This window comes from Porcisia hertigi, chromosome 21 (genome assembly GCF_017918235.1).
Source record: "Porcisia hertigi strain C119 chromosome 21, whole genome shotgun sequence".
In the NCBI taxonomy this organism is placed as follows: Eukaryota; Euglenozoa; class Kinetoplastea; order Trypanosomatida; family Trypanosomatidae; genus Porcisia; species Porcisia hertigi.
The window spans coordinates 624,880-649,545 of NC_090580.1; the positions used below are offsets into that span (position 1 = coordinate 624,880).

Sequence of the window (24,666 nt, forward strand, 5' to 3'; positions counted from 1 at the left end):
AACAAAACACACACGCACACATTCGCCTCATTTTGAAACCCGCTCCTTTACTGCTTTGCTATCCGCTTGTCTAAGTTCTTGGCGCGTCATCATGTGCGCCTGCGCCTTGAGACTGCTCCCCACCTCAGCAGCACCACCGGTGACGACAAGCAACGGATATCTCCGCCTCTTTTGGTGTACGTGATGGGCGTTGTGGAAGGAAAAAAAATTAGGCAGCCGCCGCACATTTGAAGCGTCTAAGAAGACATACTTTGGACGTGTCCTTTTCGGACGCACAGAGACTTCGGCATCCCCTGTCGGGAAACCCCCAGTCAAGTGCCCTGCCTCGCTGGCGATGACGGAGGGTGGGGGACCGAGGACAGGAAATCGAAGCAAGCGAAAAGCAGGGGAAAGAGGAAGGAGGGAATCAGGAAAGGGAGGCTGCTTCGCTACCAATAAGCAAAATCAAAAAAAAAGCGGGGAAGGCAATTTTTTTTTTTGGAGGGGGGGGACGACGACGACGAGAACGCATCCAAGTCTCTCTTCCCTCACGTGTTAAGGGTCAGTGGTGGAGGAGGCAAAAGTGCACAACAGCGAACATCACGCGCACACACAGACGCACACACACACACACACCGTGTTGGAGAAGAAGAGACAGTGGGGAGTCGAAAGGCTACGGAACGGGAGATACACTCTTACCCATCACCGATGTTGCAGCCATCGTCGTGGAGCGAACTCGTCCCGTCTATCTTGGAACAAAAAAAAAGAGGAGAGAGACGTGAAAACAAGCGAACAACACAAAAGGAGAGGGTGACACAAACAATCGATCGAAGAACCCGATACATCAATGGAAACAGAAGGAAACAACATTTACGGGTGCTCCCCCTCCCACTCACCGCCACGTCTGTCGCCTTCATCAAACCCGTCGTGTGTACGTGCCCCTCCTCCTCCCCCTACCCCAGTGATGGACAAAGCGATGCCCCGGAAAAAAAAAAGACGCAGCAGGGAGAGAAAAACGGGGGATTGGGGGGAGGGGGGGGAAGAGGGGATGTGGGGGGGAAGTCAAGGGAGAGGTGCCTCTGGGTACCTTTCGCCATCGTACAACGCGGGCGCTGTCGCCCGCACACGCACCTACGAGTGCGTAGGAAGGGGGAGAGTAGGTAGGTGCATGCGTGCAGATGAACAGAAAGCAACAGCTCTACATTACGTCGCTGGCGGAGAGGAAGAAGCGAGTCCTGCGGGGGGAGGGAGGAGGGGGGAGGGAGGAACACCATGCTAGCACAAATTACGTAGGCGCTCAAAATACACGTGCCCCTCCTCCACATGCACAAACACACAAAAACACACTGACACAAAAAAAAAGGAGGGGGAAAATAATCATTGCGGTACCGCGACATTCAGTCAGGCGATCACGCACCTGTGACGGCTATGCGTCCGCCGGGTCGTCCAATGCCAACAAGGGCGGGTTTGTCCCCAAAATTTCCCCATTATGGCATGACACTGCGTTCTCTGCAGTGGCACCGGCGGCCGCCCATCTTTTTTTTTTCACCGTCCCGTTAAAGATACACAATAATAATAAAAAAAAGAAATCAGATAATAAAAAGAGGAGGAAGAAAGAGGGGGAGTAGTGCATGCCACACTACGCGGCAACCATTTAAACAGCAAAAGAAAACTGAGTTACACCGCTGTGAGTCGGGAAAGCAAAGCCCAATGTGCGCTCGCCGAGCACCTTCAGACACTGGCAGGTCGCATTCAATCATCTTTGCCGCATCACATCGGTGTGTCTTTTTGTGTGTTTTGTACGCGCGCCACAAACCGCGCGTACCGCAAGTGCACAGGCACCGCGATGAGCAGCCCACAAACAGCAACGCACGTGGCAACAACGAACGGCGTCTGGATGCACACCACGCGGTTGCACTCCTGCGACGCGCTCAAATTCAATTCTCGGTGCTGCATGTCCACGTACATGCCGAACAGGAAGCGGTTGAACACAACTACACAGATCGCCATCACCATGAACACCATGTTGTAGAGAGTATTGTGGAACTTCTCAAATAGGCACGTAAAAATGAGCGCTTGCACCGTCGCGTTGAAGCCGTCCCCGATGTAGACAAGAATATACGGCAGCAGGATCATGTTGCCGGGCAACACAAGCAACAACAAACCGCCCATAGCCGCCAGCGCTGGGGTCACAAACAACGACGCGGTCACCAGCACCCGGCGGCATCCGGGGTTTCGTTTTGTGTACTGCGAGTACGCCTCGAACATTCCGAACGCGATGCGGCCCACGCTGTTCCCCAGGCCAAGGAAAGCAGTGTACAGCGCAGCCGTCTCATGGCTCCGTTCACGGCCTGTCTTTGCAATCGAAATGGTGGTTCCGTTGTAAGACACCATGATCCCCATCGGCGCGACGCAAAACGTGTACAGTAGGATCAGCCACAAGTCCAGCGACTTCATGTAGTCCAGGATCGACGAGCCCGGGTAGCGCGGATCCAGCCCCGAGTTCGCCTCCGACACAGCACCGCTCTCCGGCGACAGCGACGAGTCGGAGTTGACCGCGGCAACGTTGCCCACCACCGGCCTCGCTTTCTCCACCGTAGCCCCCTCCGAAACGTCACTCTCCACAACACTCACTCCGCACACCTGCGCGATTGAGCGCGGTTCGGGGTCCAAGGGCGCACCCTTGTCCATCCCGCCAAGGCACCGCAGTGGAAGCACCATCAAGAAAATGCACAGCGTCAGCACACAGGCCACTCCGCCTACCGCTAGCTCCGCCGACCGCGGCACATGCTTTGCGTAGGCCAACACCGGCGCCTCCACAGTAAAAAACACGATCATCGTCAACACAACCGCATACCCTAAAAATAGACGCCGCGCTGGCACAGACTGGTTCTCGTAAAACTGCCTTGTCGCCTGCAGATCTGCGACCTCCTCTGCGCTCTTCCCACGCAGCCGCCACCAGTTGATGTAGTAGGGCGGCAGTACAACCAGAAAGCTCGCCCACGCGGACACCACCGTGATAAGCACGCACAGGAAGTAAATGAAACCAACTGTGTTGCCTTTGAATAGTGTCGTGCTAAGGCAGGCAAAGATGGTGCTGCCCAGCCCTGTCATGACTTTGGCAAGGCCCACGGCGGGGCCGCGGTTGCGCGGGAATACCTCAAAGAGCGTTGAGATGTACGTCGTGTCGATTAGCCCACTCGAAATGTTCAGGAACGCATAGAAAATAGTGACCGTCGCCACGTTGCCCGGGATCGTGCCAGAGAACGTCAGCGCAAGGCACACGGTGCCAATCACACCCGTCACAAGGCAAATCATAAAATTCAGGAATGGCCCGCACGTCTCAAAGATCACGCTGAATGGGAGAAGAAAGTAGCAAAACACAAGCCCCACAGTACTCACGGTGGACAAGTCACCGGCGGACATCTGGAACTGATCGCGGAACTGCGTGGTGAAGAGGTCGTAGGCAAACGTCAGTGATACGCAGATCCCGCAAAACAACCCACAAACGAGAATCCAGAAGCGGTTCATCTCGTTCACTGGATGAAGCCCTTGCTCTCGGCGCGCACGCAAGTACTGCGTCTGTGAGAACCAGTCTGACAGTCCTGCCATCTCGTCAATGAAGGGGCAAAGCAGGGGAGGAGCCACTAAAAAAAAGGAAAAAAAGGAAAAGGCCTCAGGAAAGAAAAACGGAGATGGTGTGGTTGCTTGAGTAGACCGACAAGCAGAAGTAAATAAGCAATATATATATATATATATATATATGTATGTATATATAATGAGTATTGGGAGGGGGAAGTTAGAAAAAAAATGTCGCAATGGTGGTGCCGTCGAAATGACTGTCAGTGCAGCATTGTGGCGTGGATGCGGAGAGAGCGACGTGGGGGAAGAGAGTGTGCCCACGAGTAGGCAGGTGTCATCAGGAGGAAAAGAAGCCAGAAGGGAAGGGGGCGATAGCCGGTCGTTAGCAAGCGACGTGAAGACAGCGAAGGCTCAAAGAATGCCAGAAATCTATCGGCGCAACACACGGCGGTCGAGTGTGAAAAACGCCGCATCGCTCTTGACCTCACACCATTCGTGCATTTGCCCACGAGTGTGCGATGAGAATGGCGAGCGCAGAGGTGGTGCGTAGGGCGTCATGTCTGATGCCCTCTGATCCACCAAGAACCAGCAGGACAAAGAAACGCCGAGACAAATCCTGGGGGAAGAGCAAAGAGCGATGTATAGTACACCAGCAGAGAAGTTCACACACCAGCGCACCGCAGAAGCTTCACCAAGTGCTGCCATTGCAAGCCTTTCCATACCCCAGACACAAAAAAACAGAAACATATAAAATATATATTTTGTTTCAAGTTTGCCGAACCCCGCGGCGTTGCGCTGTTTTATTACGTTGTGACATCGAGCGCAGCTCATCCATTAATACATGCACACCTCACTGCACCCATTGATATGTAACTAACATGCAAACTGTATAATAAATATATATATATATATATTCACCTACAAAACACGCATGTATGCATACACATATGCAGGTGCGCTTTTTTTTTCTGCAACTCACCGCATATCATCCTAGGGGTAAATAAATGGGGGGAGGGGGTGAGGGGGGGGGCTGTACACACGGCGGAAGCGATGACGACCCTCGAAGAAAACAGCTCAATTTTTGATCGAGACTCCCGAATACGGGCACTACGCAGAACTCAATGGGGGGGAGGGGGTGGGGGGGCGAGGAGGGACCAGAGAACATGTGCATACCCGTAGTGCAAATATCAATAGAGAGAGAAATAGGCGAAGGTGAGGAAAAAAAGAAGAGCGCGGGCACCGACGGCAATATCAGCGGCGAAGTTAGTGGGATTTAAGGGTAGACGTTGAAGACAATATCACCTCGATAGGCCACGAAAAAAAGAGGGGGGACGACCAGCCGCCACTCTTCGTATTCCCTTGAACGTTGCAAGCGCGTAGAAAATGCTCAACCACAAGACCAGAGAACACAGTGGTTGCCACATTGGAGAACGTGAGCTAAAGCCAAACTTCTTTTTCACACACACACACACACGCGCACGCCCCCCTCTTGGGGTAACTCTGGAAAAGAGATGCGATTTCTTCTGGCATATCCAAGGCCCTCCTTCTTCCCCCTCCCCTTCCACGGTGGAGAGGTGGAGGTGCCGCGACTAGCAGCGGCTATCCCGACGCGTCATATCTTTCATTGCAGTTTCCAGACATGGATCAGCCCGACAACTAATGTGACACACGCCCCAGTCTGTCACCCGCGTCATGGGGTTTCGACACCTCTGTTGTTGCCAAAATCGCAGGAATATCAAGCGTGTGCTCGCTGCACTCCAGTCCACAACGAGTTGCAAACAAACTCCAATGCGGGGCACACACCAGGGGCCAGTTGAGCGTCCAGTGCCGCGTTTTTTTTTTTTTGCGGGTAGTGTGGTACACACGTCTCGTGTGTGGGTGTGTGTGTGGAGGCACTCAACGCCATGGGGCACACATGCACAGGAAAAAGAAATATAACATGTGGGATGAACGGAGGAGGACGAAAAAGAAAAAGAGAAATACCCTGCAGCCCAAACGACCGATAATAATAACAGCATACACACATGCACATGTACGTAGATGCATGAGTATATATGCATGTATACACGTCGAAATATTTTCAAAAGGAAATGAAGCGAACAACAAAAATGTGGAGTCCCCTCTTTCCCTTTTCCAAACCTCCACTCTCTCCACCATCCGGTGAAGAGTGGAGGAGAGGGGCCGGGGGGCGGGGGAAGCAGCCATCTGGAGATTTATAAAAATAAAAAGAGCACTTATACAACACTTGGGCATACACACAAGCATATAAAACTACAAGGCAATATGAAACACGGAAGAAACAAATTACGGAAGAACACACTCGTGTATCATATTCACCATGCGAGCGAAAACAGTGAAAAAAAAACTTCTCAAGAGGGCGGCGCGCGTCGAAGGGAGTCCGTCGTGTACGGAAACAGATGCGCGGTGTGCGTTTTTCCTGTGCTCTACCGCTACTGCCAGTGTTTTGTTAATGTTCCTGTGGGGTGAGAGAGGGAGGGAAGAAAGAAAAGGGGGAACGCCTTTGCCTGTGGTCGAGCACAACGTTCTTAACACCGTCACCCATTATCCACTCGGCCGCTAAAAAAAAGAAGAGAAGAAAAAAAATGACAGATACATTTATGTGGAAAGACAGAGAGGGGGGGGAGCTGGGAGGGGAGCCCGAGAAACGAGTCTCAGCCTTCACCAATGGGGAATGATCCCTACGTTTCGAGAGGAAAGAACAGCAACAACAACCACACACACACACACACACGCAGTGGGGGGTGGTTCACGAAAAAACAAGCGAACAAGAGACCAGACGGTCTCCAAATACACCATATATATAAATATATATATATGTGCTACAACTTATACTTAATAGAGTGGAGAAATGAATCAGGAAAGCAAGAGAACATCATGAATGGGAATGCAAGCACAACAGCATCCGAATGCGACCCGACCCACCCACCCACCCCTCAATAGACACACACACAGGCACAGAGGAGGGTGGTGGAAGAAAAAAAAACAGGAAACAAAGCCAAGTTGCCAAGTAGAGGCGAGGGATCGCTGTGCAGGACGGGAAGGAGTGATGTTTACATATATATGTGCGGCATCCACAGAAGAGTCGAAAAGAATGCAAGTCAGTGGACACGAACTACTACAGTTAGTAGCGGGTATGAGAAGAAGGGGGGCGGCAGCAGCAGCAACAGCAAACAAAACGGGTGACCCCCGTTAGTCCTCTCCGTCCACACGTCGTCCTCCCACAGAACCACCACCGCGTTCCCTCTCCCCTTTGCTGACTCTTTCCTCTCTAGTACATCGAACGCCCAACACTCCACTCAATTTGGTGCAAAACTTGGGTGATTAAAAACAGCAACAAACCCATGGAAGGGACTCAAGCGGCCCTTGCTGCATTTCCTGCTCTATTTACGATGAATGAGAAGCCACTGCATTCGAGTTCTCTGCTGCAATCAGCTCAAACGTCTCTGTATGTGGGCTCGACATCAGCCGCTTCTGCTTTCGACTCCGGTCCGTTGTTGTCGCGATGCTTCGCGAGAGCCCGCGTGCGCTTCACAAAGGCGGCATAACGGAAGTGGATCGCCAAGGCCACAAAGATGCCACAGAACGCGAGTACCGTTGCGACAATAATTGGCATCCGCACACATGACTGCACATTGCAGTCCTTATTTAACGGGATGTTCAGCTTCCTCTGTTGTCGGTCAATAGAACGACCGAACATTCCGAGATTGAAGGAGATTATGGAGCACATCTGCACCAAAAAGCTGAGGTTATACAAGAAGTTGTGGTTGCTCTCGAACAAGCAGGGGAAGATGAGGGCGTTGATGCCGGCAAATACCCCCTCCTCCACGTAGACGAGGATGAAGGGGAACAGCACGGCTTCACCCGGCAGGGTGAGCAGAAGAAGCCCAGCGATGAAGGCCGACGCCGGAGAGAAGGGCAGAGCCATGGTCACAAGCATTTTTCGATCCTCGGGGCTTTGGTGCTGTACGTACGCCTCGAAGAGACCGAAGGCAATACGACCGACGCTGCTACCAACGCCAAGGAAGGCCGTGTAGAGGGCAGAAAGCTGCGGGCTACGCTCGTAACCAGACACGGCAACGGAGATGGTGGAGGAGTTGTACATCACAATGGTGCCCATGCAACCGTAACAAATGAAGAGCAGCATGATGAGCCACACATCGATGCTCAGGAGGTAATCCTTGATTGTGCCCGGGTAACGGGGGTCCTGGTGTTTGTTTGTCGGAACTTCATCCTTGCTCTGGCTGCTCGTGCTCATCCCATTCGTTGTATGGGGCACAGGCCACATGCTCTGGGAAGGGCCCCCCCTCCACACTTGCATCTCCTCACCAGAGGTGTTGAGGCCCACGGCACAGCCCTCCTCATAACCCTCCTTGGTGAGGTAAGCCCCATCAATGCCCTCTAACTGTCTCAGCTCCGGATCTGGCTCGTCCATGCCACCGAGGATGTGGAAAGGCAGCAGTACCAAGAAGATGCAAAGTGTCAGCGCCACCGCAATGATTCCTATCGCAATCCTTCCGCCCTTGGGGACATTCGGCACGTACGCCATCACCGGCGCCTCGATCGTGAAGAACACAAGCAGCAACAGTATAATGACGTAGCCGATGATCAAGCGAGGTATCGGCACGAACTTGCGCTCGTAGTACACAACTGTGGCCTTCAAAGCGTCGATTTGCTCTGGCGTCTTGCCTTGGAGGCGCCACCAATTCGTGATATACGGCGGCAGAACGATCACCAAACTGGCCCAGATGCAAACCATCACGACGATCCCCGTGAGAAAGTAAATGAAGCCGACTATAGTGCCCTCGAAAAATGTAGCGCTCAGCGCGGCCAGGATAGAGCTGCCCAGACCTGTCATCACCTTTGCAAGGCACACAACAGGGCCACGGTTGCGCGGGAAGACTTCGAAGAGCGTCGACACATAGCTCGTATCGAGCAGCCCACTCGCCGCGTTCAAGAAAGCGTAAAAAACGGTGATGGTGGCGGTGTTTCCAGGGATCTGGCCGCGGAATACGCCACCCAGGCCGCATCCACCGATGGCAGCCGCGATGGCGCATATCCAAAACGTCAAAAACGGACCGCAAGTCTCGAAGATGCACGTGTAGGGAATCGTGAAGTAGCAGAAAACGAGGCCGACGGTGCTGATGATCGTCAGGTCTCCAGACGTCAAACTGAACTGATTGCGGAACTGCGTGGTGAAAAGATCAAACGCGTACGTGAGTGATACACACACGCTACAGAAAAAGCAGCAGACCAACAAATGGAAGCGCCCGAGCTCAGAGACTGGGTGCAGTCCTTGCGCCTTCCGTTGCTCGAGGTCCCGGGTCTGCGAAAAGAAGGGCTTCCCCACCCTCTTCACGCAGCGGACAAATGATGCGCCACACGAAGGCATCGCTGCGGAAAACCCAAGTTTGGCCTTTGAGCGCCCAGTACCGACAGAATATGGGGTAGCGGTGTAGTGTGTTCCCCCGGCTCTTAATAAAAACAAATAAAAAAACGAGTTAGTTGCGCACGTGTGAGGCTGGACCTTGCGTTGGTTAGGAACACAAAGAAGAATTTGATTCTAATAAAGACCGTTTTTCGTGTTTCTCCGCCTTGTCACAAAAGCAAAAATAATAACAGTAAATGTTGACCACAAAAAGATTGTTTCTGCGTTTTGTCGATGATGCGTGTGTGTGTGTGTGTGTGTGTGCCCGGTGCGTGCCCGTTGTGCTTTCTTTAAGTGCGTATTTACTTTGAAATGTCAGAAAAGATCAAGAAAAGATGGAGGAAACAAGGAGTCAAATGACAGGAGAAACATTTTCGTTTGCATTTTATACATACCGCCGCACATCATGTAAACTCGACTCCGCGCTTCTCTCCTCCCATCCGCCCCCCCCCCTTCCCACCCCTGCAGGGCCTGTCAAAGGCCCATCCACGCGGTGTCAGACAGTGAGACAGACGCGCATGAGAGCGTTGCTGACCCGACCATGGGAAAAAATGGCCTTTGCCTCAAACTCTATCCACTGGTCGGTTCGGTGAGTTGCCATGCGGTGCGGTGCATCCCTTAGAATGACTCAGCCCTCCTTGCCAGCAGGCAGCGAGGGCCAGGTGGGATGCGCTGCGGACCCCTCGACGGTGTCACCCCCCCCATCGTATCGATGCCAGAGGCACGGTCATTGTCTCAAGTCCCTCTCCAACACACACACAGCCGTCCCCGGGGGCCTGAGCGCCGACGTCACCAGCGACACACGGCCCGTGCCTCCCTACGTCGTCGGCACCTGACGCTGTCGTCAGCAGAAGTGGCTCACTGTTTGAAGGGGTGTGAAGGCGGACTGCACACCCTCCGGACGGCGTGAGCATCAAACCCCCCACCCCCTCCCCCCGATACCCCGCGGTGTGGCATTGCCCCGCCGTGATAACAGATGATTCGGATTTCTTTTCCGTACGTGCCCTGTTGCAACGAGCACGTCAGCAAGTGTCTTTACGCGCACGCACAGCACATGTGCCTCGACTTCACCCAGAGCGAATACCGCCATCCTCCGGGACGGATCGCATGCCGTCAAATCGAGCCATGCGCCTTGCGGGCTCTTCTCCCCCTCGTCCAGCATTCCTTCCCCTCCCCCTCCCCCGGTACGTGCGGCGCGATACCAAGCCGGTGGACTGGGGTAGGACAGCATGCCGGGTCACCCTTCGGCGGGACACTCGCAGGCAACAGGTCAGCGTCCCCACACACCCGGCGCTCGGGGTCTGGGTGCCACACCATTTCCCTCGCCCCCCCCCCCGAAGCCGCAGCATTCCATCATGCCGCATGGACACTCCCCACACGGAAGTCGCAACGACACACGATGGCACCACTACTCCGGGGCGCTCTCGTCACATGCCTCTGGCATCTGCGCCCCCCCCCCATCAGCCCACCCGGGTGCAAGCACGAAGTGCCTAGAGCTTCGTGCACACCTACACCTGGGGGCTGACCGCTCCGCAGACCGCGGCGCAACCGTGATGATGAGACCCCGTGGGTCTCTTCGGCACAGCTACCGCGCAAACCCCCTACCTCGACAGCACCAAACCGCAGCTGTACCCGACACACCAGGGACTGCACACGGTTGGCCTCGCCAACCTATTAAGGCACGGGACTCCCAAGTACACCCTACAGAGTGAGGCGGCGGGCATCAGCAGAGCCGGAGATGAAGGTGAGTGAGACGAACCCAAGCGAGGCGGCGAAACAAAAATGGCAAATAAGTGAGTTGGAAGGAAAGGAGGGACCTGTGCTCCTCAGCTAGATGGAGTGGCAGTCAGAGGATAAGTCGTAGACAACGTGCCTGTCGCTCCCCCCCCCAAAGAGGGAAAGAAGGGGATCATAAACAGCTAATGGACACTGCAGTCACTCTGTCAGGTTCGTCTGTGTGCGTGTCTGTGTATGAGGGGGGGAGGGGGGGTTGTACTGACGGCCTCCGTGCTTTCTCCTCGCAATGGGCGCTTCACGGCGCCGTCTAGACACCGATCTTGCGTCATGTTCGCGTCATTGCGTGGAGCGACTCTCATCCCCAGCCGTCAGTGCGTCAACACGCACCTGGGCAATGATTATTGAGAGAGAAAGCGAGCTCTTTTTTCCCCCTCAGTGTTGCCGTTTCTCTCCTCCTCCCCCCCCCCTCCCTCCCCGTTTTCCCTCCACGCATTCCTACGAGGGTAACAACTAAGCCATATGCCGGTGACTTCAAGCAGAGCGCGTATACGACGTTCGAAGCCGCTTTTCGCACACCCCTGAGACCCTTCCGTGTTCCTCTTTCCCCAGCGGCTACACAAGCACACGAGCGCTGACCTATGACGTACCAGCAACGGTATCGTAGTATGGCGACTCCTTTTTCTTTTTTTTTTCGAGGGTGAAGGCGACGTATCGACACGCAGTAAGCAGAAACGGGAAAAAGGAAAAAGGAAAAGGGGGGAACGCGGAGAAGGTGCTGAAGATTTGGGGAAAAAAAAGAGGGGAAAACAGTCTGAGAAAAAAAAATTTGAAAGACAGAAAAATGTCTCCGCTTCCGCATTCCCTTCTTTTTATTTTTGTGTCGCTCAAAAAAAAAATAAATGAGAGAACATATACTGAGCCCAGTGAAGAAATCTACACGAATTCATTCGCAGATCTCTGCAGATTCGTCTCAGTCCATGCGACCTATGGGGAGAACATGTATCATCGTGTAGCTGCGGCTGGGTCTATCCATGAAAAGAGACGTGCGTCCGTGTTTTGTGTTTTGTGAGTGAGCATGAAAACCTGCAAACGCGCTGTGTGTTGAGATCCCACCGAAAGTGTGAAGCTGATCGTCTCTCTCATTCCCCGTCGCAGGAAGTGGAGGAGGAAGCAGAAAAAAAAGGGGTTTGAGATAAACGAAATTCACTGTGGGGACACAAGCGCGAGAAAACGAATGAGAGTGGAAAAGGAGGAGGCGGGGGGCACGAAGTCACACTGAGGCCCTCCTCATAGTAAATAGAAGCGCAAAGTTACACTAGTAGCTGAAAAGAAGAAATCGCTTGCATCAACCTTTGAGAAACAGATCATCCCCCCTAATCACATCCCACCACCCGCTATCCACACAAAAGGGGATGGGTGGGGAGCACGCCAGAATGAATGAAAAATCAAATACAAAAAAGCAAACTCTTTCTGTGGACCTGCCACGCACTCACTTTCTGGTAAAAGGACGCAAAACGAGTGAAAGCATAGCGTGCTGAGCTAGTACGTCAGCACCCCCCCCCCCCCCCCCCCCCTCCCCCCCCCCCCTCCCTTCCCCAGACCCTCCAGAGACAGGCTTTCACCTTTTTAGATGTGCACGCTGACACAATGACAAAAGACAAAAAGACCCAAAGGGAGTGAGGAAGTGGCCGCTAGAAGGTGCAGCTGGGGGGGGGGGGGAGTCAGCCCCGCCAAGTGCTACGTTCTGCGCACAGAGCCATACCCATCCAGTTTCCTAGCTCCTCCTTTTGGAGGGGTCGAGGGTACGGGGTAGACCACTCTTGCGCTCGGTGTGAATTATACGCATCAGCTCGTGAATAGCGGCACTGGCGACGTAGCGCGCGTGAGCCAAAAAAATGCCAAAGGCTGCCGCGGCGAGTGGTAGCAAGCTGAGCCCACGGAACTCCCACACAAGTAGCGAAGCAGGGAAGAGCATGGCAAGGAAGAGACACGTGCCCATCACCAAGTCCTGGAAGCGGCGCAGGGAGTAGAAATCGAGCAGAAAGACCAGCACCAGGACGGCGAGGCTGACAATCACCGGCACCCCACCAAGAAGAAGGTAGATGCGGTAGCCATACTGCACGTACTGCAGGGTGCAAAAGGAAGCTGCGGCAAACAGGAAAGGAAAGCCGTTGGGAATGTTCAGTACGACGAACTGGAATCCCTCTCGCACATTTACGTTTGTCATTTGGCACTGCAAGTGTTGCCGGGCCGCTGGCATAATGTAGATCAACGTGTACAATTGCCAGATACAGAAGGAAAGGATGACCGTGATCCCACACCACAGCCAGGAGAAGCGCTCCTCGCGCCCCAGGTTGATTTGAATCAGCAGTGTCGGGATGATTATATCACATATGCCCAACGTAATAGTCACGGCAGAAGCGACAATCAACAACTTGTTGCGCCGTAGTCGCAGCAGCAGCGGCAGAGGTTCAAAGTGAGCCTGCATCACGACATTCGACACGATTATGGCAACAATACAAAGGTATGTCATCCACAGCAACCGAAAGACCGTGGTGGTGGTACACAGACCCCCTACTTCGAACCCCTCCGACACACACATCGCTATGGTGATGGCGAGCGCTACAGAAAACAAGGTGAGGGACAAGAAAATATGCAGAACCACATTGCGCTGTCGCTGCACATAATTATAGTACTGCTGACTCTCACGGTAACGCCGCACCTTCTCCATCGTCTTTCGCAACACTGCCCGCGAGGGGGCCGGAAGGGGCTGGAGGGGATCGTACTGTACGATGCACTGCTCCTTCGCCCCCAGGTGACGTATTCGATTCACGATTTTCTGACACTCTGCATCGTATGGCGCCCTGCCGTTCAGTCGGGCCACCAGTGGGTAAACTACGCAGATACGCTTTGCCACGTACTCCCACAGCACCGGGTGCTGACACAGTCGATACCAGTCCTGGCAGACGCAGGAAAAGACGGCTATCCAACTAAAGTTGTTGTTGTCATTTTGGATCACAGCGAGAAAGACATCGAGCAGCAGCTCACGTGGCAGCTGCCTGATGTGTGGCACCTTTCGATTCATTGCAGACACACCGGAGTTGTCGTCCACCACCGCCTCCTCCCCGTCCGACGCGACAGGGAAAAGGCAAGACGAACTGGACACCGCATGCGTGTGAAGGCCGAACATCCCCTAGCATGTGAACATACGGAAGAGAGAAAAGAGAAAATGCGCTAGTGAAACAAAGGGGGCACACCCAAAACGGAGCCGGAAGCTAAAGATTGAGTGAGAAAGAGAGACCAGAGCAAAGAAAAGTGAGAGGGAAAAAAAGGGGGGGCAGCCTCCTTTTCTTCTGCTGCTGCTGCTGCGCACTGCTATATCATGGCAGGACTGTATATGCACTTCATCTCTCATCACCTCCCACTCCATCACCACCGCGCTACCCGCCGTCTTCATCATCGGAGTGTGTCTTTTCTGCACCTCTGCACTTCGTTGGTGACAAAGGACATGATGGAGGGGAGATCATTTGGCTCTGAAGCATGCTGCAGTACCACTTTCACCTAACAAGAATATGTCTTCGTCATTGATGAGTCCCTGTAGGGGACAACTACAAACCCAAGTATGCTCAGAGTGTGGCAAATTATTGACGCCAAAAACCAACACAAAAACATAAAAAAAACGCCAGAGTCATTCCCGGGTTGCACATCCATGGAGAATAGCCCCCCAAAAAAAAACGTGGGGGAAAGAAATTAAGATAATGTTTGTGCCTCGCCCCTCCCGAACACCCGTGAGGAATATCGAGCATGAGACTTGCATGCACGTGGGTGTGTGATGAAGAGAGGAGAGTGCAACACAAATAAGTGACCCCCTCAAAGAAAACGCGAGCCACACAAGCGCGTGATTGAAAAAAAAAAACTCTTTGCTTTTGGAATAAATAAAAAAGAAAGAGTGGAGGGGAGAGGGGGGGGGGCAAAAGAAGCTGAGGGATAACCCCGCGCATCCACACCGCTACAAAGAGTGAGGTCCACCTGCGGATAAACGTGGAATGTGCATCAAACCAGGGAAAAATAAGAGGACACTGCAAGATAAGGGGGCCTTTTTTTTTGGGGGGGGTCTTCACCAAAAACTGCTTCGTTTGCGTTTTATACACACCGCCGCACATCATGTAAACTCGACTCCGCGCTTCTCTCCTCCCATCCGCCCCCCCCCCCTTCCCACCGCTGCAGGGCCTGTCAAAGGCCCATCCACGCGGTGTCAGACAGTGAGACAGACGCGCATGAGAGCGTTGCTGACCCGACCATGGGAAAAAATGGCCTTTGCCTCAAACTCTATCCACTGGTCGGTTCGGTGAGTTGCCATGCGGTGCGGTGCATCCCTTAGAATGACTCAGCCCTCCTTGCCAGCAGGCAGCGAGGGCCAGGTGGGATGCGCTGCGGACCCCTCGACGGTGTCACCCACCCCCCCCCATCGTATCGATGCCAGAGGCACGGTCATTGTCTCAAGTCCCTCTCCAACACACACACAGCCGTCCCCGGGGGCCTGAGCGCCAACGTCACCAGCGACACACGGCCCGTGCCTCCCTACGTCGTCGGCACCTGACGCTGTCGTCAGCAGAAGTGGCTCACTGTTTGAAGGGGTGTGAAGGCGGACTGCATACCCTCCGGACGGCGTGAGCATCAAACCCCCCACCCCCGCGGTGAGGTCTGCCCCCCCCCCTTTCTCCGGAACCCCCCTCCACAGAGTATATGTATATATTTATGTGCATATATAGCGATAGAAAACACTGGAGTCCAACTAAGGAATGGAAAACCAGAAGAGTGAAAGGAGGACACCAGCCGAGGTGTAACTTCATCGATATCCCCCTCCCCCTTTTTTTGTGTGTGTGTGTCACGCCATCCAATCGCGCGTTTTGAAAGCTGCAGGGTTGCTCGACAAGTTATCTTTGCAATTACGAATCTGGTAAGACAGCGAAGAGAGAAGCATGTGAAGCTTTTCTGTCAGCCCCTTCATATCCTCAGATAGAAGTGCGCTGAAACGTGTCATGAAGCCGTGAAAGAAGTCCTCAAACTGGGCCCTCAGCAGCCTGCACTTGACCTCATGATCATCTCGCCTCTGAATTTGGGCCAGGTAGTGCTCCCGTGCCTTGGCGTCCGTGTCCTTGTTGGCCTTGAGCTTGTTGCATTGGGTGTGCAACAACTCGAGGGTTTTCTCCGCCTTGGACTTGCGCTTGCATCTCTCTCTCAAGTCAAAGAGGTCCTTTGCCGTCGCCACAAAACGGGTGGGGAGCGTGTAGTCGATCTCCTCCATCGAGTTCTGAAGAGTGACGCCATCCTTCACCCCCTCGATGCCACGCAAAAGAACGCCACCGGACTCGATCATGACCAGAGCACAAGTACCCCACAGCGCCAAAAAGTTGAAAAAAGTCGGCTACAGCGCTCAAGCCACGCGCGAAACGCTCGGTGCAGGCGTGCAGCTCTCCGAGCGCCTTCTTTTGCCCCTTTTTAGTGCCTCTTTGTACCCCTCTACGGCAGCCTCGGGCGATGCCGAGCACAGCTCGATCCTCTTGGGCTCGGTGGCTGCCAGTGTACTGGGCCCACCCGCCGTTGAGAAGACCCTCATGAGATTCTGAAAGTCTTGTTGAGGAAAGCACGCAGGAGGTCAAGGCAGTAACGTGTCGAGCATCTCCTAGTGAGGCCCACTGGCTTGCACACAAACGTACTTGCTGTACACAAGGAAAAAACAAGTGTTGTCTGTGTGTACTGGCATGTCCTTGTCTTCTACTAGCGAAGAACGGGGTTCGACATTTCAGAGAAGCCGCTGAAAGGAGCAATAAAAGTAACACTCAATGGTTGAGATTGAGAGTTGTGTCCAGCGGCTGCTACAGCTTGCAGCTGCAAACGAAAGCACCGTTAAAAAAAAGGAAGAGAAACTCGCAAAAAGAGAGGGAAACAAAGACAATGTGGCGGTGGTGGTGATGCGAAAAGTTGCCTCCTCACTATCCCACGATCCAGTGCTGCACGGCGAACGGAATAGGGCAGTAGTAAAGGCACCGCAGACGGCTACCTTGAACCGCTATATACATATATATATATGTGTGTGCGTGTGTGCGTTTTGTTGACTGCACACGCTGATGAGGCACCCCATTTTTCATCATGATTACATATCCTCGAAGCCAGCGCCTTCATGTCGTGGATTGGGGGGGGGGGGGGGAGGGGACTAATGCACGCTGAAAGAGCACAATGCGACTCGACAGTGACAGAACAGGCTCTACCGAGTGCTACGACGGCACGATATTGCCATCGTAGCCACAGCACTCACAGCGCAATGTCAGCATTACAGGGAGCGGCAAGTCCAACGAAAAATCCTCCTGTCGCTTACGAAGGGCCTTGCGGGCCTCCAGGGCCCAGTTCACCGTCTCACACATGGGGCATATCCATTTTTGTGAACCTCGATGCGCCTCTTCGCTCGCCTCCCCAATGTTACGCTTATCTGCGCACTCCATCATCTGCACCTGCCACGAGGCGTCCACATCGCCACTGTCCGATGCATCGCCCCCCCTTAATGCACGATGCACGTCGACGGTACTCACATGCCCATCGAAGGTGGAGGCGAGAAGGCTGGCAAGCACCTCCAGCGAGTGTTCCCGCTCCTCTGCAGTGAGCGAGCGTCGCTGCTGTGTGGAACTCATTCTAGCAGTGTGTGTGTGTATGTGTGTGTGTGTGATTAACTGTGTGGCTGGAGACTCAAAATGTACGCCTGCCTTTATCCCGGAATCAAAACAGGGCGTCACATGCTGCTCATCTCAAAAAAAGGGGGGAAGGAAAAAAAAAGAAAGCAGAAAGCAATGCCCTGTCACGTAGAGATTGAGGCTCGAGTTCTCAGTGCAGTTCACTTGTACACTGCCACATGCGCTCTCGCAATGCACAGGAACTGTAGCGGGGAGAAACGGGTCGAAGTTATGAAATAGGAGGAGCTGAGCAGAGGCAACATGAAGAGTACGGCGCAGCGCAGACACACAAAAGGAAAGCAGAGTGACGAGTAACGACGAGTGGTAGAAACGAGGTCAGAGAGAGAAGGAGAGAAACATGTCGCACATTATAAGGTGCATTCAAGAGGCAGGGAAAGAACGGGGTGGGGGGGGGGGGAAGGCCCACTGCCCTCTCCACCTCTCCCCATCCCGTACCCCCCCACCCACCCACCACCATGCGCAGTACACGGCCTTCACGAGTACGCAGAAGCTGTATACTCTGGCTGTGCCACAATGCCCTCCTTTTTTTTGTTAATTGATGAGGAAAATGCAAGAAGAAAGCGTGTTGCGTCCACTCTCCGAAGACACGATAAATCTAAAATGAAGTTGTTCAGGAACATCACCGCACCCCCACCACCAACACTCAACCTTGTCTGGACCCCGTGCCGATGACTCCATGGATGCTTTTTTTTCCTTGCCCATCACTCGCTTTTGGCACCTAGTTGGGATGGCGGTGGTGCCCCCTCAGACCCGAGTCGCGGGGGGCCGCAATACACACCGTCATTGCCGCTGCGCAAGTGACAGCGGTTACATGGGCGCTGTTCTGCCTGAGCAAAAGACTTTTTCCTCAACGGAATGGATGATCTCTCCCCCCCTCCTTTTTTTCTTCTGGTTAAACATCAAACGAGCGCACGCAAACAGACCGAGGCGAAGACTGCGGCGTACCGCACAGCATCCTTTTTGTGGCAAAATCCTCGAAGGAGAAGCCACAAGAAAACGGTTACGACATCAAAAATATGGACTACGCTCCCTACACAGCGACACACACGCAGCGTGTGTGTGTCGTAGGGAGCCGTCCATGAGTGTGTGCGCACCTGTGCAGGACCCCGCACACCGGCTTACGGCAGTAAATGAAGCGCGCAACTCACAACACGAGGAGAGAGAGAGAGCCAGCGCGGAAACATAAAACATGAAAACAAAAGTGAGGAGAGTCTGAAGCACAGCGGTAGGACAACAGCCCAAGAACAAGAGGTGATCCTCACCATACACACAACCACCTCCGCACATCACCTGAGTTCCACGTTACACCGCTGTCCCAGCCTGCCAAAGAGCCCCCTTCCCCCTCGTTGAGTGGCGTGGCAAAAGCAGTGCAAATAAGCATGTGAGATCATGTGAACGTAGGCCTCTGTGATAAACAGCATCTGCCTCAAACTTCACCTCCGCCTACAACCACCGTTGCACAGAGCCCTTGAAGCTGCCTCACACACCACGCAAGCCTCCAGACAGCGTACCCCTTAGAATGACTCAGCCCTCCTTGCCAGCAGGCAGCGAGGGCCAGGTGGGATGCGCTGCGGACCCCTCGACGGTGTCACCCCCCCCATCGTATGGATGCCAGAGGCACGGTCATTGTCTCAAGTCCCTCTCCAACACACACACAGCCGTCCCCGGGGGCCTGAGCGCCGACGTCACCAGCGACACACGGCCCGCGCCTCCCTACGTCGTCGGCACCTGACGCTGTCGCCAGCAGAAGTGGCTCACTGTTTGAAGGGGTGTGAAGGCGGACTGCATACCCTCCGCAGAGACTGCATAGTGGGACCGTGTAACCCCCACCTCCCCTCCCCCCCCCCTGTAATCAGAGCGAACACACATACACACACACTTACACGAAAAAAAATGATAAGAGGTCAAAGAAAAAGAGAGGCAGACTCCCACTGAGGAGCTCTGCCGACCACTAGATCAGCGCGTGATATACTAGCTACGCGTGGGTACGTGCGTGCATGTCTGCAAAATAAAGGGCTAGGGCAGGAACGACAAGGGACGTTTGAGGTGAGAGAAAGAGAGGTAAGAAGAACGGTGGTAGAGAAAAGAAGGGGGCCTTAGCCCTATATGAAAAAAAAAGACGTGACGTTTAGAGGTTCTGGAAATCGGCAATGTGGTCTCGCGTGACCATCCGTGGCATCAAAATTGTTCGCCTCGTTCTTTGTTGCTCGCCCTCATTCCTCCTCACCCTTCAAAACGCTTCACCCACCCCACACCCATCGCCTGCCCCCTTCTGCTCCTTCTATCACAACGAAATCTTCAGTGCCCCCAGTTTGACTCATGGATCGATAGCCATCACCGCCTTGGTTAATCCATCAGACGGCTGCCCAAAGTGGTGCACAGACATTCCCATAGACACAAGGTGATCGGGAGGGGGGAGGGAGGGAGGGGGTTTAGCACCGAGGTGGTGCTCGACATCCTCTCCAAGTGTACAGACGTTAGAGAGCGGAAAGGGGGGGAAGGGCATAACGCCACTTTGAAAATTAGTAAAAAAAACGAATGGAAAGGGCAGATATTGGTGCCCCTGATGAGCAGGTACACACACATACTCACATACACAGACGCTGCTGTGAACTTGACTCCGATTTCTTCGACCACTGCACCCCCGGCAAAATACACGGCCGCATAACTCCTCCCCACCCCACCCCCCCCCCTCTATTACTATCCCAGACGCATGGACTATAATGCACAGCAGCCCCTCTCTCCAAGAAGTTGGAGGAGCACTGCCCAAGAACGAGGAGAAACGGTGAATGCAGGAACATAAACGTGATCTGGTCAGTAAACAAGAAGCGTTGACAGTCGCGAGACGTGCAGAGAAATAAATACAGAGCCAAAAACAAGAAAAGCGGTAGTCAGAAGAAAGAAATGTTTGTGGTGATGGAAGAGGGGGAAGGGAGGGATGTGGAACCCACACAAAAATGTATAAATCCAAGACGGAGAGCAGAAAAAAGCTTCACAGACGCAGATGAAAAATAACAAAACACACGACCTGTCCATCCACGTTTACCGCATAAGTCGACCCCTACCGCACATCTCGTAGAGACATCGGGGTGGGGAACAGTGAAGGCGAGGGCGGAGGGAGCTGCAACAGTGAGTGCAAAAGTGGATGAAGGTTAAACACTGTGTCCATACAGGAGTTTTTCTTGTTGGCCTGTACCCGCTCCTTTTCTTCCCCTCCCTCCCTCCGCTGTGGTGCTCCGCCGCTACAGGACGCTGCAGCAACTATCCTTCTTCAAATTATGCCCCTCGCCGATATTGCCGCTCTCCGACGTGCTGCTCACCTTATTCTTTTCCCTCTTTGGGATCTTCACCAGTAGAACTCGGTTTTTCTGGACGACCATGTGCATCACCACCGAAGGTTTCTGGGCGTCGGTAACCGAGTCTCCAACGGTTTCGCCGGCCTGCGCAAGGCACGTTTTTTTCTCTGTGGCTGTGAGGTGGTGCTCAAAAAAATCCTTGTCATCCAGCACACATCCCGCCTTGAGAAGACGGATCGTGGCCTTGGAAATCGTGCCCCCCAGCTCCTTCATGTTCGCCGAGCAGTTGTTACAGAACTGCGTTTTCATTGTCTCAACAGTAGTAAGAGAACCATCGGGCTGCTGTAGGGGAACAAGAGCTTGCACAACACACCCCGAGTAGGCGGGCGGGCAGGCCCCCGTCAGAATATACCGAACGCGAACACGCGCCGTACCCACAGCGGGGCAGTCCGTAGTATCTGTGTGTACCTCGCTAGTCATTGTGCGCGAGACACGCAGAGCAAAGGGGAAGGAACACAGGAGCACTTACAAGAACTTCGGTGGAGAGAATAGACACCACGAGAGAAAAGGAAAAAAAGCACGCCCAGAAGAAACCAGAGGTGTGTGTGTGTGTGTGTGTGTGTGTGTGTAAGGGGGAGGGGGGTGCACGCAAACGTTTGGTCGACTCCAATCTACGGCAGCAGCAGATGAACACGCGCGTTTGTTCAAAGTAGATTGATTTGGTGGGGTATCCGAATATCCACGTGAAATATATGCACCGAGATACACATTTACATGCGAAAAAAAAGGTGTCTGAGTTGTTCAAAGGCCCGTATGAGTTAAACCCAGCGAAAAAAAAAAGAGAGGAGACAAAGCGGCTTAATGACGATGATGCGCTGTGCAAGGCACACAGACACACACACAGAGTATGCACGCACACCGAATTATCCTCGGCAGTAAAGCGAACAAAGCAGAGCGAAAGCCAATAATATCGATGGTATCAAGCGAGATGCTTAAACACAGAAAATAAAAGGGGGGGAGCAAGAAAGAGATCGAGAAAAAGATGATAGCAGTGGTGGTGGCAACGCCTACCCTGACAAGAGGAAAAAAAAAGTGAGATAAGTGAGACGAACCCAATAGATACGTTTGCAGATTGGGGAGGCGGCCCGAATTTTTTAAAAAAGGAAGGCACTCCTGTCACTGGTTATGCTGTGATAGGGTATGACAGACACTAGAGGGTGTTGAGTGCTGTGCACGGGAGGGGGCGGGGGTGAATAAATGTAAAATGAGTGAATGATGTGCGTTGCGGGTGTACGTGAAGAGGTGAACAAGCACACAACCGAATCGAGAAAAAAAAAGAGAGAGAGGAAACCACGCATGATAAATACAGGGGGAGAGAGGGAAGGGAAGGAGGCGAGGGTGGGGAAACACACACACACACACACACTAGTCAACACTGCATCAAAGAATGGAAGAGAAAGAACTCCCTCAGACACATGCAATCGCACATCCGCGCATTCGGACTGACCTGCGGTAGTGCAGGCAAGACGCAGCGTGGGAGGCGGGTATGCACAGCTGCCATAACGTGTTGTATCAAAATAAAAGATACTAGAACACTCACAGACAGCAAACGCGGACATTGTGATGCAATACACGTTGTACACGCCATACCACAATTTGTGTGTGCCGGTCAGTATGACGCCTTGGCAATTGTACCTGACCCCTCAATTTTTGTTTTTTGGTGGGGGGAGCCGCTGTTTCTTCTCTTTAGTGAGCGATCCGTGGGGAGGGAGGGGGGGGGGGGGCACGGAAAAAAACGTGCACACAATCGCAACACGCAACTTGCATGTAAGTGTGTAGAGCCTGATCAACTATACACGCGACACAACGCCCCTCCCCCTTATCACCCTCTTTCGTCGACCCTGACATGCACACTTCACATTTACACATGCCCGTGTCCACAGACAGACAAATACAGCCAATATGAGGTGAAGGGGTGAAGGGGTGAGGGGGGGGGGGGTAGACCACTTGTTGACGCCAACGGGAGGAGGTAAAGGGAGGGAGGAGAGAGATGGAGAGAAGGGGGCACAAAAAAAAGCCGCTCCATCTCTCGCCCCCCCCCACCACCCCTAAAACAACAACAACGCAAAACAAAACAAAACAAAAACGAGAAGAGACACCGTGATAAGACACGAACGTGAGAAAGCGAAAGGCAAATGTGAAGGTGGTGTGGGTACCGTGCACCGTGTGCAGCGTTTCACACGAAATCGCAGACAAGAGTCGACTGGCCAGACGCACCGCTTGAAAGAGGTGTTCACGACTGCGGTCACACACACAGAGAGAGAGAGCACCACTCTCTCCCCGCACCGCTATCAGAAAGCCTTTTGCCCCGCCTCGCTTGTGTACTCGGGAGCATCTGGGAAGGCGGTAGGGGCACAGCACGGTGGTCCGTTATAGTCATGGCGCAGCATCCCATTGAACTTCGCCCACGGCTGGCGACGAGTTTTGGTGTACACGGTTCCAATGAGCTCCTTGCCACCGTGCACACGTGCGCGCACCTGCTGCATAATGAGATCGTGGCGGCTAATGAATTTACTCTCACTACGGTGCCACCCCCAAATGGCCCACATATCACGCGGCATCGGCTTGGCACCCTCCTCGTTGACGGAAAGATAGCCAGAAGAAGCAGTGAAGGAGCCGAGGCGGTCTAGCTGGTCCATCCACATCCTGAACTCCGTATCGAGGCGCATGACAGACTGCATCGCCCCGTTTTTCACGGCGCGCTTGAAGTACGCCTCACTCTTCTCAGGGGGGAGACCGCACAGTTTCGCTGCCAACATCATGTTCACATAACTCTGAGCATTGGGCTCCAACCCCAAAGTCTCCATCTCTGCAAATAGTTGATCAGCTTGGTCGTAATCCTTGGCAAACGCGGCAGCCTGCATCACAGCGTTGTAGATGTAGTGGTCAGCGCCGTATCGTTTTAGGTAGTGCCGGAACACATCCAAAACTCGTCCCATGTTCTCCTTCGGCGCCTTCTCCACAACCGGCAAGAGTGTGATGATCGTCTTTTCGCAGTGAAGCTTACCCCAATAGGGCTCATCACGCGCGTGCATGTACAAGCGCCACGCCGCCTCAGGTGTCACCTCAAAGTTGTCGCCGGCATTGTAGAAGCCAATGGCCTTTGGCCACTTGGTGTATCCCAACGAGTTAAACTGCCGTTCCTGCCAGCTGTTAGGGTGCCGGCGCGGGTGCACTAGCGCCAAGGGTACAAACTGACTGAGCTTCGCGTCTGAGATTTTTGGCCGCCAGGCGAGGTTTTTGCCACCACGTCGGGTGCGGCCGGGGTTGTGCGTCCACCCCTTCTTCAAGGCAACCCCAGTACAGCGCAGCATGGATCTTTCCTTCAGCCCTTACGTGTTGTTCAGAGTTGCGCCCCTCTTCTGGGACGCTGCAACGGGCTGTGATGAAAGTCGCGCACGTCGCAGCAGTTGGGCATGAGTGAGGGGGGGGGGGCGTAGAACAGCGGCCCGGGGAGTGGGTAGAGGGATGGGATAGGGAGGGGGACATTTCGCGTGCACCGGAAGCGGTTTTTCAGGATGAAGCACGCAAGGCGGTGTGAGATCGAAAATAGAAGACGGAGGAGGGAGAAATCACATGAAAGACGTAGCGCAGGTGGAGAGAAAACATCACCCTCGCCCAGGGTAGCGGCGACAGAGAGGTGGAGGTGTCACCGATCTCTGCATGTAATCTAGTGGCTCGGACATCTGACCTTGCCAGTAGCACCACAATCAATGAAACGGGTAAGGAGCATGCAAGAGGATATGAGGAATGCCCGTTATACGCGACACAGCGGCGTGCATGAACACGCGAAAACAAAAAGTTGGAGTGCCAACAG

At 53.7% G+C, this 24,666-nt stretch overlaps 7 protein-coding genes across 7 annotated transcripts; all 7 read right to left on the minus strand.

The window, feature by feature from the left end:
* Window positions 1-1,749: 1,749 nt before the first annotated feature.
* JKF63_05154 (uncharacterized protein) lies at window positions 1,750-3,591 on the minus strand (the record flags this gene model as incomplete). The annotated part of the gene is made up of 1 exon (XM_067901123.1): window positions 1,750-3,591. The coding sequence occupies one exon, from the start codon at window positions 3,589-3,591 to the stop codon at window positions 1,750-1,752; it is 1,842 nt and encodes a 613-aa protein (XP_067757486.1).
* A 3,424-nt stretch (window positions 3,592-7,015) lies between these two features.
* JKF63_05155 (uncharacterized protein) lies at window positions 7,016-8,971 on the minus strand (the record flags this gene model as incomplete). Its single annotated transcript, XM_067901124.1, has 1 exon — window positions 7,016-8,971. The coding sequence occupies one exon, from the start codon at window positions 8,969-8,971 to the stop codon at window positions 7,016-7,018; it is 1,956 nt and encodes a 651-aa protein (XP_067757487.1).
* A 3,547-nt stretch (window positions 8,972-12,518) lies between these two features.
* On the minus strand, window positions 12,519-13,934 carry JKF63_05156 (uncharacterized protein; the record flags this gene model as incomplete). The annotated part of the gene is made up of 1 exon (XM_067901125.1): window positions 12,519-13,934. The coding sequence occupies one exon, from the start codon at window positions 13,932-13,934 to the stop codon at window positions 12,519-12,521; it is 1,416 nt and encodes a 471-aa protein (XP_067757488.1).
* A 1,698-nt stretch (window positions 13,935-15,632) lies between these two features.
* On the minus strand, window positions 15,633-16,124 carry JKF63_05157 (uncharacterized protein; the record flags this gene model as incomplete). Its single annotated transcript, XM_067901126.1, has 1 exon — window positions 15,633-16,124. One exon carries the CDS (start codon window positions 16,122-16,124, stop codon window positions 15,633-15,635), a length of 492 nt encoding a protein of 163 aa, XP_067757489.1.
* An 898-nt stretch (window positions 16,125-17,022) lies between these two features.
* Window positions 17,023-17,433, minus strand: JKF63_05158 (uncharacterized protein; the record flags this gene model as incomplete). The annotated part of the gene is made up of 1 exon (XM_067901127.1): window positions 17,023-17,433. The coding sequence occupies one exon, from the start codon at window positions 17,431-17,433 to the stop codon at window positions 17,023-17,025; it is 411 nt and encodes a 136-aa protein (XP_067757490.1).
* Window positions 17,434-20,735: 3,302 nt separating this feature from the next.
* JKF63_05159 (uncharacterized protein) lies at window positions 20,736-21,269 on the minus strand (the record flags this gene model as incomplete). Its single annotated transcript, XM_067901128.1, has 1 exon — window positions 20,736-21,269. One exon carries the CDS (start codon window positions 21,267-21,269, stop codon window positions 20,736-20,738), a length of 534 nt encoding a protein of 177 aa, XP_067757491.1.
* A 1,871-nt stretch (window positions 21,270-23,140) lies between these two features.
* JKF63_05160 (uncharacterized protein) lies at window positions 23,141-24,163 on the minus strand (the record flags this gene model as incomplete). The annotated part of the gene is made up of 1 exon (XM_067901129.1): window positions 23,141-24,163. The coding sequence occupies one exon, from the start codon at window positions 24,161-24,163 to the stop codon at window positions 23,141-23,143; it is 1,023 nt and encodes a 340-aa protein (XP_067757492.1).
* Between the last annotated feature and the right edge of the window lie 503 nt (window positions 24,164-24,666).